Source organism: Dama dama, chromosome 20 (assembly GCF_033118175.1).
Source record: "Dama dama isolate Ldn47 chromosome 20, ASM3311817v1, whole genome shotgun sequence".
Taxonomy (NCBI): domain Eukaryota; kingdom Metazoa; phylum Chordata; class Mammalia; order Artiodactyla; family Cervidae; genus Dama; species Dama dama.
Genome location: NC_083700.1, coordinates 3,511,964 through 3,533,419, shown reverse-complemented (window position 1 = coordinate 3,533,419; position 21,456 = coordinate 3,511,964). Strand labels below are relative to the sequence as shown.

The 21,456-nt window shown below is 32.9% G+C and overlaps 1 protein-coding gene across 4 annotated transcripts in view; it reads right to left on the bottom strand.

Annotated features, from left to right (window-relative positions):
- DCAF6 (DDB1 and CUL4 associated factor 6) overlaps positions 1-21,456 on the bottom strand; it is a 182,504-nt gene that overhangs the window by 36,089 nt on the left and 124,959 nt on the right. For all 4 annotated transcript variants that reach the window (XM_061120187.1, XM_061120188.1, XM_061120189.1 and 1 more), the window contains 4 exons: positions 14,266-14,383; positions 9,577-9,692; positions 8,292-8,375; positions 7,741-8,068 (listed from right to left, as the gene is read on the bottom strand). In XM_061120187.1, coding sequence (XP_060976170.1) covers positions 7,741-8,068; positions 8,292-8,375; positions 9,577-9,692; positions 14,266-14,383 — 646 coding nt within the window. The remainder of the gene's footprint in view (positions 1-7,740; positions 8,069-8,291; positions 8,376-9,576; positions 9,693-14,265; positions 14,384-21,456) is intronic.

The window sequence follows — 21,456 nt, the reverse complement described above, 5'->3', positions numbered from 1 at the left end:
CTCTATAACTCATTTAGAGTGACATGGTACTTTTAAGTTGCAATCTTCCCTGTAAAATCAGATTGAGTGCTTAGGATTCAAGGTATAAATCAGAAAACCAAATAGGCCTGAAACAAATCCCATTCTACTATTATATAATTAGAAAGTAGTAATTACCAATAGAATAATTTGCCAAAATAATTTGCCAAAAGTTACATTCAAATATATTTTATGTTAAAACAACCTAGAAACACTAATACAAAAGTAAAAATAACTTTGAGATGTTTAGAGGCTCCTCATGAGAATAGGACTTTACCAAGGATTTCTATATACTTAAAATATTTTTGGCTTATTCCATCAATTCTGTATCCCCACCAGGAATTCTTAATTTTACATTTCTGATGGTTGCTATATATTATGTTTTATGTTTTAGAAATATATGATAAATAACATACATGTGCCACATAATTTTAGGTTAGTGCAAAAGTAATTGTGGTTTTACACTACTAAACTTTGCCATTTGATACTGGAATACATTCTTATGTAGGGTTATGTTACACGTCATTTTAATGAACATCTCTCACTTTATGTTTTTTTGCTAATAACTTATTAATTGCTGTTGATTTTATATTTATTTTAGATTAGGAAAATGATGTTAGACAAAAAGCAAATTCAAAAACAAACAAACAAAAAACAAATTCAAATGATTTTTTAATTCGAGTTCAAAATATGTCATATAGCAGCGGAGATAACCTGCCACATCAACAACACACCTGGCCCAGGAACTGCTAACCAAAGGACAAAGCAGCAGTGGTTCAAGAAGCTTTGCAAAAGAGATGAGAGCCAAAGATGAGAAACGCAGTGGCCAGCCATAGAAAGCTGACGACGACTAACGGAGCGCAATCATCAAAGTTGATCCTCGTAAAAACTACACGAGAAGCTGCTGAAGAACTCAGTGTTGACCATTCTACACTCATTAGGCATTTGATGCAAATTGGAAAGGTGAAAAGGCTTGGTAAGTGGCTGCCTCAAGAGCTGACTGAAAATTTTTTTAAAATCGTCCTTAAAAAAAAAAAAAATCGTCCTTTTAAAGTATCATCTTCTCTTATTCTATGCAACAACGACAAACCATTTCTTGATCAGACTGTGACATGTGATGAAAAGTGGACTTTAAACAACAACCCGCAACAACCAGCTCAGTGGCTAGACAAAGCAGCAGCTCCAAAAGCACTCCCAAATCCTAATTTGCACCAAAAAAAGTCTCGGTCACTGTTTGGTGGTCTACTGCCAGTCTGATCCATTACACCTTTTTGAATTCCTGAAAAATCATTACATCTGAGAAGTATGCTCAGCAAATCAATGAGATGCACTGAAAACTGCAATGCCTGCAGCCGGCACTGGCCAATAGAATGAGTCCAATTCTTCTCCACAACAACGCCTGACTGCATGATGCACAACCAATGCTTCAAAAGTTGAATAAATTGGGCTCTGAAGTTCTGCCTCATCTGCCATATTCACCTGACCTCTCACCAAACAACTGTCAACGTCAAGCATCTCAACAACTTTTTGTAGGCAACATGCTTGCAAAAACAGCAGGAGGCAGAAAATGCTTTACAAGAGTTTGTAGAATTCCAAGGCACAATTTTTATGCTACAAGAACAAACTTAGTTCTCATTGGCAAAAATGTATTTGGTGTAATGGTTCCCATTTTGATTAATAAAGATGTGTTTGATAATAATGATTAAATGATTAAAATTCTCAGTTTGAAACTACAATTACTTTTGTACCAACCTAATAAGTACAAAATTGATTTTGTCAGTAAATCAGGTTTTGGGTAAATGAATAATAGAACTGAAACTTTAACTTACATTTTAAAATGTGTCCCCCTGTTAGTCTTCAAACTACAGAAGTCTCTGAGGGCTAGGTATCACTTGATGTGTGATACTAAGTTACTAAGCTATTCATGAGAAAGTCCCTTTCTTTAAAAAAAAAAAAAATCAGAATTTTAAACCTATGAAGAGACTTAGATTCAAATCCATTTTTTGTTACTGATCTCAAGCAAAAAGCTGCTAAATGCTACCCCAACTGAGTTTTTTAAAAAAACACAAACTGCATTCTTCAACAAATTAGCTAATATTAGCTACTTGCTTTGAATATTTTGTTGAAGAATGCAATCCACTAATTTAATATCACACATCACTATCAGTTAATATTTAAAGTACACCATTTTAGATTATGGGCTTCCCTGGTGGCTCGGCAGTAAAGAATACGCCTGCAGGAAACGTGGGTCCATCCCTGGGCTGGGAAGATCCCTTGTAGAAGGAAACGGCAACCCACTTCAGTATTCTTGCCTGGGAAATCCCGCGGACAGAGGAGCCTGGCAGTCAGCCCATGGGGTCATAAAAGACAACCGAGCCACTAACCAACAATTTCAGATGACAGTTACTTTATCACATGACACACCTGAAGTGAACGTCAATCACATCTGCACACAAGAAACCTCTTTTGTTCTAGTCCCATGCAGTGCATGCAGCTAAACATGGTTTCTGAAAAGCAACCCAGTTTATAATGCTTAGCACTTAAAGAGTTCAGTTAAGTTCAAAGAAGTATTAACTGTTAATAGGAAAAGTGGTTAGCTGTGGAAAAAAGACCTAGCATATTCATCATAAAGTAAAATAATGAAGGAACATACTGAATTACCTCATTATTCTATCACCTATTGTTGTTCCTCTGATATTAAATCTAGTAAAGGGAACACAATAACTAAAGTCACTCACAAAGACTTCACTTCAAAGAACCAAATATTTAAAGCATGAAGGCCACCACTTTTATCTTTAATCATATAAATCTAAAATACTTTTGTTACCCTTTGTGACTCAGGGTATTATGTGAGAATATGTCATTCGACTAAATGCATATGAGAAAATTAAAGACACAAATAGTTCACTGAAGATAGATTAGAAGGAAAACACTGTACTTAATCCCTTTTATCTTATAAAAAGATTAGAACCTAACCTTGTTACAGAATACAGGGAACTTGCACAGAGTCATATACCATCCACTGGAACACCTACATTAGCTCCCCAGGGCTGAGCTGCTCTTTAGGAACTAAATGATTAAGCCCTGAGCTGATTCATTTGTCCTAACCAAAAGACTGGATAACAAGAAGGTAAAGAATAACAGAGCTTTTAACTCCCCAGGAGTTCAGTTCTTTCTCTATGATTATTTTTTTCCTCTGCAATTTTAAAAAGAATAGACTTGAATCACTAGAAATACTGAGAAATGATTATAATGATGATTCAATAGATGACAACAAATTTACAGTATGCAAAGAATTTTGGCTTTAAAAATGAAGGCCATGTCCCAAAGTCCAGAGTAGGTAAATAGAACTGAATTTCTATGCAAATAAGAAACATATTTTTTAAAAGTGGTATCTTTAATCTTCACAGAAAAAATTTTTAGAGCATCTTAACTGAGTGTATAAAAACTATTCAAGACTATTTGAAAACTTCTTCAGAAAGCTTACTTAGATGCTTGTCTCTTTTTATAGAGTAAAAACATGTTGGGTTTGTCAAGAGGATAAACTGTCAGGCCATCCTATCATTTACTAGAAGTTGGATTTGGTGTGCTGAAAACAGTTTACATGAAGACCATCTAAACAATAAACCTCTAAACAAAAAACCACTTTTCTTTCATTCCAAGGGCACCTGTTTATGTCTCTAAATCCAATACATAAAATCCCTAAGAGATGTACATACTACTTTTATTTATTTTTTAAACCATATTAGAAAGTAGATATGTTTGATTATTTCTTTCTTCAATTTAGTTTCCATTTAATGTTCTGTGTTCCTGCTATAAACAAAGTTAAAGGAGATCTAACATGGTGATTCACATTTGTTTTGAACTTTGGTAACCTGTCAACAGAGGAATTTTACCATATACTATAGCTTGGTTTCTCTCTGTTTAAGACTGATCTGCTATAAAGCAGGGATCAGTAAACTACTGCTCTTGGGCCACATCTGACCAGCTGCCTATTTTTGTAATGAACCACTAGAGACCAGTGGTTTTTATAAATGGTTACATCTTATATGGTTATGTAAGTGCTTACATAATAGCCTCCATTTTGCCTCCTGGCCAGTAAAGCCTAAAATATTTCCTCTTTGGCTTTTTAGGAAAAAGTCTGCTGACCTCTGCTATAGAGAGTCCCAGTTATATTTAGACTGAGACTAGCTATATTTAATAAGAAGGGATTTTAAAATACCTATGTTAGTCATTAAGGCTAACATTTTATTTTCTAAGACATTTCCTTCTCATGCTTGATCTCAGCTCAAAAGTGAAAACGTGGGTCATATTTATTTAACCAAATTATAAGAATGCAAATCTTTATTTAAAAAAATTGTAACTCTGTATTGCAAAGAACTGTTTTGATATTTTCATTAAATGTGTCAAAATGGCTTAGCTACAAACTTTTTAGGTTTCATTTAAAAATTAATTGTGTGGCAAAAAATTTATGAGATCCACTATATAATTCTTCATCAAATTAAAGTACAAATCTAAGTATATACTCTTTAACCATTTTTAATTTGGGGACCATCTCTCTGGCCTTACTAAACTAATCTTGACTGGGTTTCTCAAATGGCAGCAAGAGGTGACATGTATCCTTTTAGTTTGGCATTTCATCCAAGTGAGATGTTTACTTAGACTCTAAGAACCAAATGGTATGATTTTTATGGCAGAGCTTTGGAATTCTTTATTCCTTTGGAAATAGAAATTCTCAAAAACAAAAATCATATGCTTATTCTTAAGCTGGTGAATAATTTTTTTCATGTTCTTAAGAAGTAAAATTTCTTAAACTTTCTATCTTTAGAACAAAAAAGTCAACATACTCATTCCTCCAAATTTTGGAAGTAAGATAAATGGCCAGGGATGAAGAGCCTTAGAAAGGTACAAAAATAAAAAGTATACTTTATATAGGTAGTTCAAAATTTAATCAATTTGGTACTCAGGAAGTTAGGAATTATCAAAATTATTTACAGAAAAGTCAGAAGGAAGATCTTACACCATTTGCAAATTTTTTTTGGTAAATAGCTAGGGAAGAATAACGCAAATTTCAAAGGAAAACTGAGGTAATTATGAAACAGCCACTCTAATTACCTCAGCATTATCTCAGTATGTACAACTTTGTGTATGTACATGTACACACTGATATATATATAATATTGCACCTAATTTCATATATTTATTAAAACTGTTCTCTATTTATAAATGGCTTGTGTACTTGTCCTCTTCAATAAATTAATTTTCTCAAAATTAATTTTATTAATTTTGAAGAAGAATTTTATTATCTTTCTATTAGTCTTTAGTAAGTTTACTGCTATGTCCTATAGAATAATATATAGGACAAATAACTAAATAATATATAGGACAAAAAAGGCTAAATACCTAAACTGACTATACAGAATATTAAATAATAGTTTAAAAAAAAAAAAGCAGGGAAGCAAATACAGATCAAGAGGTGGTTTCACATCTGGATCTAACCACGAGAGCACAGATTCAAGAGTACATGCGAGAAGTGGGGTCACTTTCAGGCCGTTGAACCTGATCTTCTCTCCTCTAAAAGATTCTGCTAGTCCAGTTCAGCAAATGGGTTTCTTGGGTCAATGAAGCTATCAGCTGCCAATTCTGTGGCATGTCTAAACCTCAGGAGAATCCCTAAAATATATAAATCATGTAAGTATTACAAAAATGATAAGTAAATGATAATGTTCAATAGAAAGATAATATAGCATCTGGTAAGATATCCAAAATAAGGACAATATGCTGCAAGATGTTCTGCATTCTCTAGGACCCATTCTCCCCACAAATTCTCTTTTCTCATTCATGTTATACTACCGTGTTAAAAAAAAAATTTTTCCTTAGGTCTAGAATATACAAAATCTCTGCTTAGCACCTCAGTTTCCTCCTCGATAATGCAGGCCAAGTAAAAGTGTTACATAATCAGCCTGAATACAAGATGTTAAATAATTATTTTTTCAAGTGTCTAATATTTACCAAAAATATATAATTCCTATTTAAGCAAACAGACCTGGTAAGTGACATGGTACATTTTACCAGAAGTGGATATTTAATTCATTTTCAATTACTACCTTAGTATCATTTAAGCTTTGTAAGCATAGATAAAAAATGAAGGACATATGTTTGCTTATATAATTTGAAAGCCAAAAATGTACAAGCATAAAATAGTTATAGTCTCTGGTTCTCCATCCTAGGTTTTAGAAACCATCAGTTTGATTTTCAAGTTGTGCCGTGCTTGCCAACCTTATTTGCATACATCAAGTGGTAATAATGCTCTATGGGACTCCCTCTGAGTATGGAAAGAAATGAAACTAAGTTCTACTTGTCTAAAATATATACTAAGAATTTGAAGACTAATGTGTGTCAGGTGAAGACAAAATATTTGTTTAAAAGTCACTGCAAAGGAAACACTTTGACCAAGTATGACTAAAGGCAGATACCTATCCATCTTTTCATAGTTAAGAAAAGGCAGCTAAACTGAACTTCAAGTTACTTTATTTAGGAATTTTGCTTGTCTTCTCTAGAGCCATTCTTATTATAAGTAATTGCTTCTTAAAGTCTAAGTAGCTACATGGAATGTCTTGGTTGTTTAATACACCTATCATTTATTTAGTGCTTTCAAAGTGAGACAAGTCCTTTGACTGATTTTTTTCTAAGTTCTGACAACAATTCTAAACAATTATAATCTCATTTTATAGATAAGGAAACCGAACCTTTAAGAGATACTAAGTAACTTGAATGAGGAAACAGCTAGTAAATGATAAAACCAGAATTCAAGTCATTATGCTCTTGGTCATTGTATAACATTGCCATTCTTTAATGGTAAATTAATATTTTCATTGTATTTTTATTTTTCACTTGACAGAAATGTCAGAACATTTTATAAACAGCAGTACATTGAGCATAAATACACGTGATACAATTTCATGCCTGTGAAAACTAGGATTTTAAAGGTAAAATTTGATTCTCTGGACTAGGACAGAACTTACAATGAGATATGATGGCACTAATTACAGAAATAATTTTAGGAACGTATGGAATGCAATATACTTTGAAGATCTACTTTACCTACTAAAAAAATAAAATATATCCTTATGAATACATAAAATCAAAAATGGAAAAAGTTATGAACACATAAGCAATTTAATTCTTTACTGCAGTTAAAATATTTGTTACTTGGTATGACTTTTCATTTCTGAAACTGAGTTACTTAGTAGAAGTCAGAGAAAAACACAATGTTCTCAAAAAGAGAACCTTATCACACTACCTTAATCCAGGGTTAAGAGAAAAGTAGAAAAACTAAATGCTAAAAAAAAACCAAACTGATAAAGGCCAAGATCTCTATGAGGCAATGTGACAACTAAAGATAATCCTAACTCAGTAAATAACCTGTTGGTCATTCTCAATATTCCTTCCTCTGAATCTATAAACTGAAGACCAAGCCTTTGTGCTGAAGATAAACAGCAATTCTTTGTATCTTCTTTATATTCTTTTGCTCAAAGAATGCAATATGTAATATGTGAAATTACTTATAGTTTACAAAATTCTATGAGTTTATATGACTGAGACACACTTAGAGGAAGTAACTGTCAAAAATGGAGAGACTCTTTTACATGACTTCAAGCAAAGAAATAAAGCCTTGTGAATTATATTTTTGTAGCTCATGTTAATTAAAAATTTACCAACCTGTCACCAGGTCCTGCTCGATACCTTGCACCTGGGATCAGGACTGGGTCGTCGTCACTATCATCTGTGTCCTGGAGAGCAGAGTCCCTGGTCAACGTTTCCTCATGGGCCGGAGGCCCAGTGGCTTCTGTTTGTGACTGAGGCTCAGGGTTGCTGGTACTATGTCTGGAAGCACTTGTAGTGCTAGTTTGATCTGAAGTTCCTGGTTCTTTGCCTTTTTCAGACAAAGTGGATTCTTCTGCAACCCCACAAGGGCTATCAAGATTGAAGTCATTTCTTTCTCCTGAGCCAGAATCCAATGACTCAGAAGTAAACTTATCTGATTGTGCTGTCAGAAAATAAAGTAGTAATAACTGGTCATGTCAGCAACACTAATTATTTAATCTAACTTCAGACATTTTCTAATGTAAATCTAATTCCCCTACATGAAGAACAAAATTCCACAATACATCTATTTGGAAATGGTCTCTAACTCTGGACAGACTAACACAGATTAAGGCTTCCTGTTTTCCTATATAAAGGAATTATCTAAGGAGAACAAAACAGCTCACCTGTATCTATAGAGTTTTGAACTGTGCTTTCTGGAGAGGTACCTTCCTGAAGTGTCACATCCTCTGATGATTCTTCAGGAGCTTCTGGGAATTAAACCAAATTATCATTAAATCCTAACTTTTTTTTTTTTTAGAAAAATAAACACCAATTTAATTAATATTCTAGGTTTCCTATACACAAGTAGCTCTTAACCCTTTCAGGGTCATATATATTTCTGACACTCAGATAAAAACTCCCCCAGAGTATAATACAAATACTATCTTTGTACCCACAAAATTATAAAATACTATCAGGAACAGACGTGGGTATTTGCTACTTGTCTATCAGTTCTGCCCGCTGCCTCTTCCCAGAGTCTATGCATGGACCTTCATGAACTCTATGTGAAAAATCCTGCTTGAGATTATTCCTCCCAACTGACATTCCTCAATTTTGATTTATTTCCCCCCTAAATGTCGAAGAATATAAACTTAAAAACTGAGTATTTTTCTTCCTTTTGTCATATACTTGGTCTAATTTGAACTATCACGAGCAAAGAGTAAAGTTAGCCCCACCATAAATTCTATTTGGCTACTGAAAATATTTATTTCTGGGATTTAATTCTAAAGACCTATGAAGGATTAGGTTTTTTTGTTCCTAATTGGACATTTGCTTGCTAGACAGTCATCTTATATGTATTTTATTCTTGTAAGCTCTGTTATGCTGAAGTATGTATTCATTTAATGAAAAACAATTCATGAATTCATTTATCAAATATGTACTGAAAATCTACTGTGTTCTAAGGCTGTACTAACCCCTAAATTTTATATGATGATCACATAAAAATATTCCAGGAAAGGGTTCTAAAAACATTCTCCAAACGGCTCTTCTTATATGAAACAGGATTCATTCATAACCTGTTTAGATTTTATTCTTTTTTCTTTTCCTCCATAAACAACCTATATAATTTGAAAAAATCAAGATAGATACTCTGGCTTTCACTGCTAGGTATAAAAATGGTAAAGATAACTCAAACCAACATTTATATCTAATATATTGTCCGTATGATGACCATCTATCCTGGCCACTGTGCCCACAGAGGGGAACTATGCTTCCCTGTGATGCCTCATCTTAAATGCTTAAGGTCCCTATCTTTTGCATTTGCTATTGACAATGCATCAACAGCAGTAAGTGGACTACTGAGGCAAAAGTGAAAAAACAAAACTGTAGCACTGATGTATCAGAAAAATAGGTAAACAAACATCCAACATCGGGTTTTGTCAGGACAAAAGCAAAATATCACCTTACTTGCTTCATTCTCTCCTTCTGATGGTTGCACTGGGCTCTGTGGGGCCAAGGATTCCTCCTGATCCTCAGATTTGCAGTGGCTCCCATTTCCTCTGGAACTTGAGGCAGTACTGCTCCTACAATCAAGACAAGCTATTTCACCAAGAAGTTAATAACTGTCAACTTTTAGGATAATTTTTGTAATTTACAACTAGAGAAGCTGATCAAAAAACTCAGACTATAATATTTTACAACTAGAGAAGTTGATAAAAAAAATTCAGAATACAAATAAAACACAAGATTTATATTAGCAGTACTTGTGAAACATGACTTAAAAAAAAATCAAGGTGATAATTCTAATCCACTTTTAATGTTAAAAAGAGATTAAAAAATATAAATTCTTCACTGACTGATGCTCCTACGATCTGGTATATATATATATATATAAAACAAGTCTCTCTATTGAATTTTAACTTGATTACATAATCTCTCTTCTTGTCCTCACTACAGATGTTTCACCATATTAAAATTCTTACTGATTTTACAAACTTTGATCATATACCCTTTTAGACTTTGTTGTTCTAGGCTACTTTTAAATTGATACTTGAAAAGAGGCCTGGAAGTTCCTTTGATCTTTGAATTGCCCTTTGTAGATCACTGCCAGTTCTAGATTGCTGTTCAAATATGGCAAGTGATCGACACCATAGTTTTGTAGGAGAGAATGATATTTTCTATTTTAGTTTTAATACCTACCTGATGATAACCATAATCCTGTCAGAATTTTTGGCTAGAGCAGAACACCATACCAAGTTAAATAAATAATTTTCAATGAACATTCTGTGACAAATCATGATATATGTATAAGAAGGGGATTGAGTGGGAAAGAAAATAGAAGAAAATGTATAACAATCTTATTAAGGTTAAAATTAAATTCAGAAAAATGGAACAATTTCTTAAATTTGGTAAAGATGTGAACAAGAAAAAACTGAACGGCTACAACAACTTAAAAAACATTAATCACAGACAAATAGCAGTGACTCAATACACAATGCAAATTATCATGGAATGCTTGTCAAAATTTTCAAAAAGCTTTTTTTGGCTAATTATGGAAGTCAATTTAATTTTTTAAAAACAGCATCCATATATAATGTATTTTTAAGAAAAATGCATATCTACATGGGTATATACACAGAGGAAAATATCAGAAAGGCTATTTATCAGAAAAATATCAGAAAGATGACACCAATGTTAACTGTCATCTCAGTTGGGTTGCTTTAATTTTTTTTTAACTTTTCTTTAGATTCTTATTTCTTTTGCAATGAACACGTATTTCTTTTTAACCAAAAAGTAATGTACAGCAATTCTGATAAAGATAAGCCAATGTGATATATAAATTTTTTTTTCCCCCATTGAGAAAGCTATGATGCAGGGTTAAGTAGAATGCCCAGTGTAGAACAGTTATGATAGGGCACTGATGTAGGAATACAGAGCCATTAGTGGAAAAACAAGTAATCAAGTAAACACATTTAGCATGTGTGAATATGGCATTTTAAAATCATAGATAAACGACTAACTAGATTGTTCAATAAAAGGTACTGGGATAAAGGAAAAGCCATGTGGAAAAATTGAACTATAAGCCCTATATCATACTTTATGGTAAAACAAACTATAAAAAGATTATACATATTTTTCATATAAAAGCACAGAACTATAAAAGGAAGTAAAGAAGAAATCTTCCCCTAATTCTGAGAACGACAAGGAGCATTAATTAGCTCACAGGCTGAAACCATAAAGTGAAACTACTGTAAGCAAACTTAAAGACAAACAATAAACTGGGAAAAATATCTGCAACAAATGAAATTATCCTCACTTAATTCTATATAGCTCTTATAAGTCAGTAAGAAAAACATAAACACCACAGTAAAAAACTGGGCAAAGGATTTGAAAGGCAATTTATAAAAGATGACAACTGTAGCTATCAATTATATAAAGCTTATCGTGTGCCAGTCAACGAACTAAGCGCTATGTACTTTTTCGGCATGGTCTCATTAAATCTTCCCAAAATCCCTGAGGAAGGTTGTATTAAATATTCCCATTTTCAGATGAAAAAACTGGTATTTACAGAGGTCCAACAGCTAGTCATGTTCAGAGTCCCAACTCTCTGTCTGTGTGCTCTATTGCCTTCCTGTCATCAAAGAAACTAAAATAAAAGCAAGACACCATACTAGCACAGATGAAAAAGATTGCATTTTTTAAATCTTTTTTACAATGAATACAGAATATTTTTATAACCAGAAAAAAAGGCTAACTACTTTTTTGATAAAGAAATAAGAAACTAGTGAATAAGAGAATATACTTCAGGTTAGTTTTCAAAGAAGAAAAAGCACCATTCAAAAGAAGAGTGGGACTAAAGATGTTTGGTTAAAATATGCTCAGATGAGATTCTTCATAAGAAATCTGTCCCTTCTGTACAGAAACATAAGAAAAGACTTAAGAATAAATATGATAATCTTTTGTGGTCTTAAATTATGTACTAAGAAAAAGAGCCATGGATATCATGATTTTTAAAAGCTGAGGTCAAACAGTAGAGATCATAAAGAAATTCTATTGACCATGCCTTCAAATATACATCTAGAATCCAATCTCCTTACTACCTCCACTGCTCCCATCCTGGTCCAAGACACCACCTCAGCCTAGATGCTACAGTCCATGGGGTCGTAAAGAGCCGGCCACAACTAAGTGACTGAACAAGACCTCTCACCTTGCTTACTGCCAAAGCCTTTTAACTGATCATCCAGTTTCTACCGAAGGCCTATTCTCTACACAGCAACCAGAGATATCCTTTTTCCTTCTCACTTCCCTGGCTGACCTTACCTATTACTACCCTCTCCTTTGGTCACTCCACTCTAGCTACACTGTTGTTTTTTTCTTTGAAGATCTTTGAGCACATTGAGACTGCTCCTACTTCAGTGTGTACTGTACTAGCTTTCTCTCTGCATAGAATACTCTTCCCCCGGATATGCATAGCTCACTTGAAACTGCCCAAATGTCATCTTCTCAATGATGCCTACCCCTTCCGGGGATTTTCCAATAATCTTTACCTGCTCTATTTTCTTCCATAGCACTTAGTACCACTTAATAGGCTTTTGCTATACAAATCATTTATTTATTATGTTTATTATCTGCCTCCCATACCTAGACAGTAAGCTTAAATAGGGCAGGGATTTTTTTTGTCTATTTTTTTCATCAGTGTATTACCAAAATCTACAGCAGTCTTTGAAACACAGAAGGTATTCAATAATAATATATGAAAATTCTATTTAATCAAAGATTTTAATATAAAAAAACACACAGAAACACAAATGGAAACCTGTAAATTAGAATAAATATCATATATCAACATATAATTAATTATATATTAATAAACAATATATAACTATATTATATATCATTTATATACAACATATTATATATTATACTAACATATAATATATAATAATGTACAATTTAATATATCAATTATCTAGAATAATTAATATATTGGTTATTAAATGATTAACATAACCACCATATATTAATCACATATGATCATATTAATATATAATTAATTATATTAAGAAAGATTGTATTGCCTATATATTAATTTATATAATAACAGTAATAAATTTAAATACAATATTTTGGATGCTGTCTCTCATGCAAAAGGCAATGAGACAGTGGCAAAGAATTTAGGAAGTTCACATAACTAATTTTTTAAATATCATATTTAATTAGATTAATGAACAATAAATATAATCAGAAATGCCATCAAAAAGAATCTATACAACCACTGAAGTTCAAACTCACTAATAATAACCTAAATAAAAATTATTTAAAAATCAAATACATAAGTTACAAATAAATGAATATACTGATACTGAATACTGGCCTGGAGACAGCAAAACATGTACTTTCATATGCTGTTGGGAGAAATGTAATGACAGATGATCCTTTTGAAAATAATTTTTCAATATCTTTTAATTTAGATACAGTTTTATTTCTGGAAAAAATACCCCAAATAATCATCTTAAAAGTAGAAACAAAGCTTGTAAATAAAGATATTCATAGTCTTATTTGGTAAAAATAAGTAACTTCACTGCCTAACTAAAAGGAAATGGATAAGTAAAGCTATGGTACATCCTTTTGGTGGATTCTATTAGCTGATAAAATAATATTTATGAAAACTAAGGAGTAACATGGGAATATTTACTATAAAGTTAACTCAAATAAATGTAGGGAAAAATTAAATATATTCAGTATCATTAAAATAATGTCAAAGCAAAAATATATATGTATATATACTTAAACACACATTTTTACATAGGACCAAGCCTGCAAAAAGCTCCAAAATGTTAGGCTTATTAATTTTTGCACTATTAGTATACTGATGATTGATCTTCTTTTGCATTTTCTATCAGAGAAATATCCCAGGACCAGCAATATCAGTATCACTTGGGAAGTTTTTAGAAATGCAAATTCTCTGACTCCACTTCAAACTCTGATAGTGGGGTCTAGTGATCTGTGTTTTAAGAAGCTCTCCAAGTGATCCTGAAGCACGCTAAAGTTTGAGAACCAATACATTATTACAAAACAAAGATGAACTGTTAAAAATAAGATCTAATAAAATCCTACAAAATGGCTAAGAACATCTTTACAAAAATATTAACTTACCATTCATCTGTAAAGTTCAGTTTTATTGTGCTTGTAGTTGTTCCTTCTGTGCTGTAGTGCAAACTTAAAACTGGTTCACCTGTCCCTGGTTTGGGGCTCAGCTTTTCATTATTGTTATCTGAAAATTGTGTTTAAAACATTTGAAAAAAGTCTCTGAAATCAATAAAAAGATGACATTTCCTAAAATTTCTAAAACTTAAATTAGGCTGTCCTTGTCATAACTTTTTCTCACATCTGTTATGGTTCTCACTTAAAGTTCAAAAGCAAGTGTTATAGAAATACTCTATATTTCAAAGTGGCATTGAATCAAATCCTAGCTTTGCAACATGACTCCCTTTGATTCAGATGAAAATCACACACATTTGAGAACCATATTTAGTTGTTAGGGAATCAAAGAACATTAACATGAAATGACATACTTTATAAACTGGTATTTTTATTTAATGGAATTCTCAGGACTTATTTTCTTCAGTTGCTAAAGCACTAAGAATAATTATCATTGGCTCCTTCAGAAATTCTGAGAAGTAAGATGCAAGGGCTCCAAAAGAAGCTGTTTAGTAAAAACTTTGTTGCAATTAACTGCTATCAAATTCTTTCTGTTCTTTCAAATTCACAGACTTACAATCTAGGGAGGGATTATAGCCTGTACTCTATTGGGAAAGAGGGGGGAGAAAAATCTAGTTATTTTCTAAAACTCTGTTATAAGATCATACCTTTTGGTATATTCCATTCTCCCCTCCTGACTAATCTTGAAAGAAATGTGTTTTCTAAATTATGGGGAGGCAACTCCATCTTAAGATTCCATAGATGATACTCATAATACAAGTCTATCTCAACATATAAAATTTTTATAAAATGGTAAATAAAAATCAAGAAACTCAGAGATTAATACAAATCACTTTAAAGTCACCTCTTCTTTCCTCTACAAAAGGAGTACTCAGATATTCAAAGACAAATTTGAACAGGGCTTTATAAATTTTTCATTTTATGATGAATAACAGCTTGGAGGAACATTAAAATGTATAGAGAATAAAAACTGCTATATAATCAAACATGTAATATTTCTGCCAGTTCCTTGCAGAAAGAAAACTCATCTGTAATATAATTATTTTCTGGATACTATTTCGAGCACTTGATATAGTACTTGATGGTACTAAAAAGAAGCTTTCTGTCATGAAAACAGTATCAATGAAATCAAAATTACTCAAGATTTTTGGTTATTGGGCCCACTTTTTATTGCAATAAAGAACTTTTATCTTTCTGTATTTCTTTTGAACATGCTAGAGCACTTACTAAAAGAGAATCTGACAGAAACTCTGCTCTAGCTTTTATTCTGTAAGAGGACAATTAATAGGACTTAAGAATACAGAATAGTAGCAGAAAGGAAAAAGGATTCTCTCCAAGAGAGGAGAAGCCAAGCTGATAAAATTCAGGAGTATCAATTCTTACATCATCACTTCTAACTCATGTGACATCCTCTCCTATAATATTAATTGCTTTTTGAAAGTAAAAGTATGAATCAAGTTATAAAGCTGGCCTACCAAACGGTATTCATTCTGTTTCTGTACTACTTCTGTTGACTATGTCCTTGATATAAACAGCTGCTGAGAAAAAAAAATTAACCATCCATTACAACTTTCAAAGATACGATAATTCAATGTTTTAGAGTAGGTATTTTACCATATGGCTCTCTTATAAAATAACCAAATTAACCTATCTTGAGCTTATGTAAAATTATCAAGAACAGGACTTTTTTTTAGTCCACACCATGAGGCTTGCAGGATCTTAGTTCCCTGACCAGGGACTGTGCACTCTTGGCAGTGAAAGACAGAGTCCTAACCACTGGACAACCAGGGATTTCCAAATGGCACTTTTAAAGCATCTGTCCTATCCTTGAAAACCTTTGAAATATTTGTTGTTAGTCATCTGTCCACATACAGTTTTCCCTTATTCTTTAGTTATGTTGCTGAAATTTCTGTTCCACTAATGCCAAAACCACAGTCATTCTTAAGATATGGAACTGGTGATGACAGCCAAAAGGCTGAATGATAAGATTAAGAGGTTAGTTAAGAGGTAGAGTTGGGGCTATTTTTTTCATTATCTCTCAAAAATTGTATAAACTGCTTTGCTATTATTTTTCTTTTAAAGTAAAGAAGGAATAGGGGGAGAAAAGCAGGTGTGAGAGAACTGTAGGACTGAATTTCTTAAGCCTACTTTGATTAATAGGAGCATAAGTTTTAAGAAGACATTTAACATCTGAAATTAACACAACACTGTAAATTCAACTATGCTACAATAAAAAAAAATTTTTTTTAAAAAGCTGTTTACTGATTCATGTTGATGTTTGGTAGAAACCAATGCAATACCGTAAAGAAATTATACTTCAATTAAAAAAAGTTTAAAAAAAGAAGCCATTTAAATGTTTTACCAAAACTTCCTTTTTGAGTAAAATTAGAGGCAGCTATAGATATCTGCATGCTAAGACTAAAGGAATTTAGTAGACAAACAGCTAGCTGTTGAGAGGTCAAAATGGTGTAGAAAACATCTACCAATCTCCAAGACCACCTCCAACCTCCAAAAGCAAGAAGCATCCTTAAGATGATCAGTGTGAATTAACACTTTCTTCCGAGGTTACCTATTACCAAGTTATTATTTAATCTCTCTGGAATATAACCCACACATTATAAAAATTCATGCAAAGCACAGTAGTACTCATTTAATTTACAAAATGACTACAGTTGACAGAATTTGTTCATTTACACTGTCAATGAAGTCATCAGCATGGAGTGAAATGGGCCCATCACTGTATCTCTGTTAGTTAGAAATACGTCAGACCACCCCTTGCCCCATCTAGTTCTCTCTTTGCAGCATTAAATATAAATAATATCTCAGGCAGAAACAACGCACAAGCACAGAACCAGTTTCGTCAACTGAAGCACTGATGCAAGTATATATCTGAAATTTAAAAATTTATTTCCTAGTCTTGTTCATTCTACTCTTCCTAATTTAATACTCCTCTTCTTGACTGTATACAATCTATCAGATTGAATTTTCTCAGAAATGTAGATAAATAAATAGTTTCTAATAAAGTGCAAATTTTAAGCTAAAAATATCTGTAAAAATCTAAAGAACCAAGAAACTAAATTTATTTTATTATTACCTTATTTGAAAAAATACTTGTAACCATTTTAATTTTCAGTAACTTGCTCTGTGTGTTAGGATCTGGATCAGCAAATACATCCTAAAAACTGCATTATTCAAATGCTTACTTAGAAATATATTACTGAAATATTTTTCTTAAAAAGTAGAGATTTTAATTTAGGAGGAGTCTTGGGGTTGAGAACTTAATCAAACCCAATGACTACATAGAATGCACCATCATGACAGTAACTAAAGTTTGTTGAACATTACTATATCCCAGGATATGTATAACCTTTGTAGCACATACTTTTATCTCCATTTTATAGATGATGAAACTGATAATACTGTAGTAGATTCTTTTTCTCTAAGTTTCTTTCTATATGAAGTTCTTACTATACTATCTTGGAAATACTTCAAATACTAAGTAGAAAATAAGATTCCTTCAACACATATTTTAATTGAGAAATATCAATTGTTGGTATTATTTCTCAGAAATGATATATAATCCAAATCAGCAACTTTGACAAAGTTCTGGTAATGCAAACTGTCACTCTGGCATCAGACTACTGGAAAACTACACTGTATCTTTTCCAGGGCACCAAGAGATTAAACTGTGAATAGAACTGTGGTGCGCTCAGCACAAGGACAGTGTGAGGGAAAAAAAATCACTTTAAATTTGATCAGCCCTGCTAAGGTGGCCACACACATTGCTTTGAGTTCAACCATTAAGAACAACAGGTGACGTTAGTAGCTTACAGTGATCTGTATCCAGGCAAACTACCACCCATTCAAACACACGCTTCAGAAGCACAGTCATAACAACATAAAAATCAAGACAATATACTGTAAAAGACTTCATTTTTTGGAGTTAGAAGTGAATAGTCAGTAACAGGAGATTCTGGAAAGCAAATTTAAAAGAAAAGATCCTTTCCAGAAAGAGCCCTTTTCAGATTGATGCACTGGCTCAGAAAAAAAATTATAGAATAGGCTGGAATATAATTTGAAAGGAACTTCTTTGACCTTTACTTAATTAGGGAGCTTCCAAGCCTTTCACAGTAATAACCACAAATAAACTTTTTTTGTTGTTGTTTAATACACATGTTTTCAAGTCTATGCATTTTGACTATGAAATGATCATTTGTGGCTCTAAAAAAAATGCTCAAAGTAGATAACAAAATATGCTATCTTGGTAACTAGGTTTGTATATCATCTAAATATTGATATGGATGTTTAGTCTTTTAGCTAGGATGTCCCTGGAGACCTATCCTATGTATAAATTTAAACAAAGTTATCAAAATGATGATAATTAAGTAGAATATCGCCACAATAATTAGTTCAGAACCACTATGCCCAACATTTTCTCTGCTGCTAGGTCACTATTCTAACTATACAATCATCAATTAATCAAGTATAGTAGTTGAGATAAGCTATGGATCATGTAGAAATAATCTATTCTTTGCCGCAGGGATTTTCTATTACACAAAGAACTTGTCAATATTTCCCCTTTTGTTATGACCAATGTTTAAAATAAAAATTAATTTACAAGGAAACAAAATGTATGATGAAATCCTCTGAAAAAATATTGACAGATCAATAATGAAGCTCAACTATCTTCACAAATTTTGCACCCCCAACTTGCCTGGCATACATAGAAAAGGCAAACATCTCAAGTATAATTTCTAGGCCAAAGTAAAATTTCCATTTTTATATGTCAGGAACCTATAACTTTTCTGCATAACTCAAGACTACTGGATATCCAAGTCTTCCAATCATTTGTATAAGAAGGCATATTCTGATTCAAAGTGGAGAAATTGTTTCTAGGAGTAGATTCTAAACAGAGAACTCCTACCCACTACATAGATGACTGTGAGGCAAGGCTCTTATTTTCAAACTCAGTGGTCTCACTAGTGTAATCTGACTTTATACAGAAATGAACTATTTTACGAAAGCCAAAAACAAAGCACAACTTTAACACTAATATTTACTAGGAAATCTCTCCTATATAATCTTTTGGAAATAATATTCTAGTCAAATTTTACTCCTGACAATCAAAATCCACCTGTATATCAATAACAATCATTTTAATCCAATATACTTTTTTCATGACATAACACAAAAACGTGAATTAACTTAAAACACGGGGTTGGGACACACACAGAATCAGCCTGTGCCTGGCTCCTTTTTCCCTCTGATATTTAAAATTTACGGACTGAAATACAGTTGTTGTTTTATCTATGCTTCATAGGCTTTCTTTCCCTGTACTTCAGAACTGTTAGTCTTACACCCCTCTGTTCATAAAGTCGTCTATTCCTATTTCACTTTCAGTTTTGAGGGAGAACAGATAGTAGGAAATTAAGTAAAAATGTATACCCCATGTGGCACATAAACCCTACCAAAATTCTCATCCAGTGTTTTTCTTTTCATGACTCTTTCCTCAGCTATACTCTATTTAAAAAAAACGCAAATCTGTCTGTCACTCTGATTGATCAGATTACCTAGCATGGTAAAATGTGACTTCCAGATGAAAATGAAAATGAACAGCTTAGAAGAACTCTATCACCACTTTCCCCTCCAGCTACCATTCTCCTTGCTTACTGTTTTGAAGTACTTTTCTTATTTTTCATCTTCATGTTTTCTCCTAAATCTGCCCTACATCAATCCAGTGAAACTGCTCTCACTAATGAGACTGACCACCTCTGAACTTACTAATCTAGGGGGAGAACTTCTAGAACTCACCTACACCTGACCTCTCAGCAGCAGACGACTCTCCTGCATTTGAAAACTCTCCTCTCCCCGTCTCACGCTCTGTAGTACTTTCCCAATTACCTCTCAGTGTGGTCGTCGCTTCTCCATCCCCTTTATCAGCAAAACATTTAATTCTGGAATTTTTTCTGATTTTTTCTGAGATGTTTTAGACTTCTCACGTTTTACTTTCATCTTAGATGATTTCACCTATTGTCATTTATCATCTACATGCATAAAGTTCTGATTTACTTCTCCAGCTCTGCCATCTTTGCTAAACTCCATAACCATACAATCAATTGCTCAACAGATTTTTTTACTTTGATGCCTCACACAGATTAGTCAAATTAAGCATATTCAAAACTAAGCTTGTGATCTCCACCTCCTTCTACACATCCTCTTCCATATATTCTTCCTTTTCCAGGGTTACCTATTTTAGGAAGTAGACGCTCATTTAATTATACTCAGTCAAAACCTGGGAGTTATCCTTGGAGTGCTAGAAATGTCACCTAATCTCTATTATTATCTTGCCCAAACCATCACAAATAAATGTATAATCTAAGTCAAAAACACTGCATTTACTGTATAAAAGCATGTTTAAGACATAGCCTCACCCTGCTCCCTCCAAACAGGTTGTCACTGCTAAACCACCCCCCAAATAGAAATTCTGGAGTTGTTACTGTAGTTTATATTCTGGACTCCTCTTCAATTATTTGCCACATTCATCAAATCCTATATACTCCCATTCTAAATATTTCTTGACTCTCTTCACATTTCCACTTTATTTCTATCATCAGGTCAAAATCCTTACTGGAGATAAGAATTTTAAAGAGAACCTCCTAAGTGATTTAGTCTCTAGTCAATTCTTCATATTCTATTCAGGACAAATGAGATCAGGCCATATGTCCCATTTTAAATTCTTCACCAACTTCCTATTGCTCTTAAGATCTAAAACCCTAAAAAGTTCAAAAGGTCCTTCTCAATATGGACTCTACCTATCTCTTGAAGCCACAGCACACCCCAGCCATACTGGGATTCTTCTAGTCATTCTAATGTGATTCTCTCAGAGCCTCTGCACATGCTATTAATATCCATTATCCCCTTTACTCCTTCTCCTTGACCTAACTTACTCACATAATCATCTTTCAGATTGCAACTAAAATGCCTCATCCTCAGGAATACCTTATTTGAGACCGTACCAGAAGAAACAAAGACTCAGTCATATGTTCCCCACTAAACCTTGTTTCCTCTTTTAAAATTCTTATGACACTTGTATTTATTTTCCACATCATCTGTCTTTATTGTTAG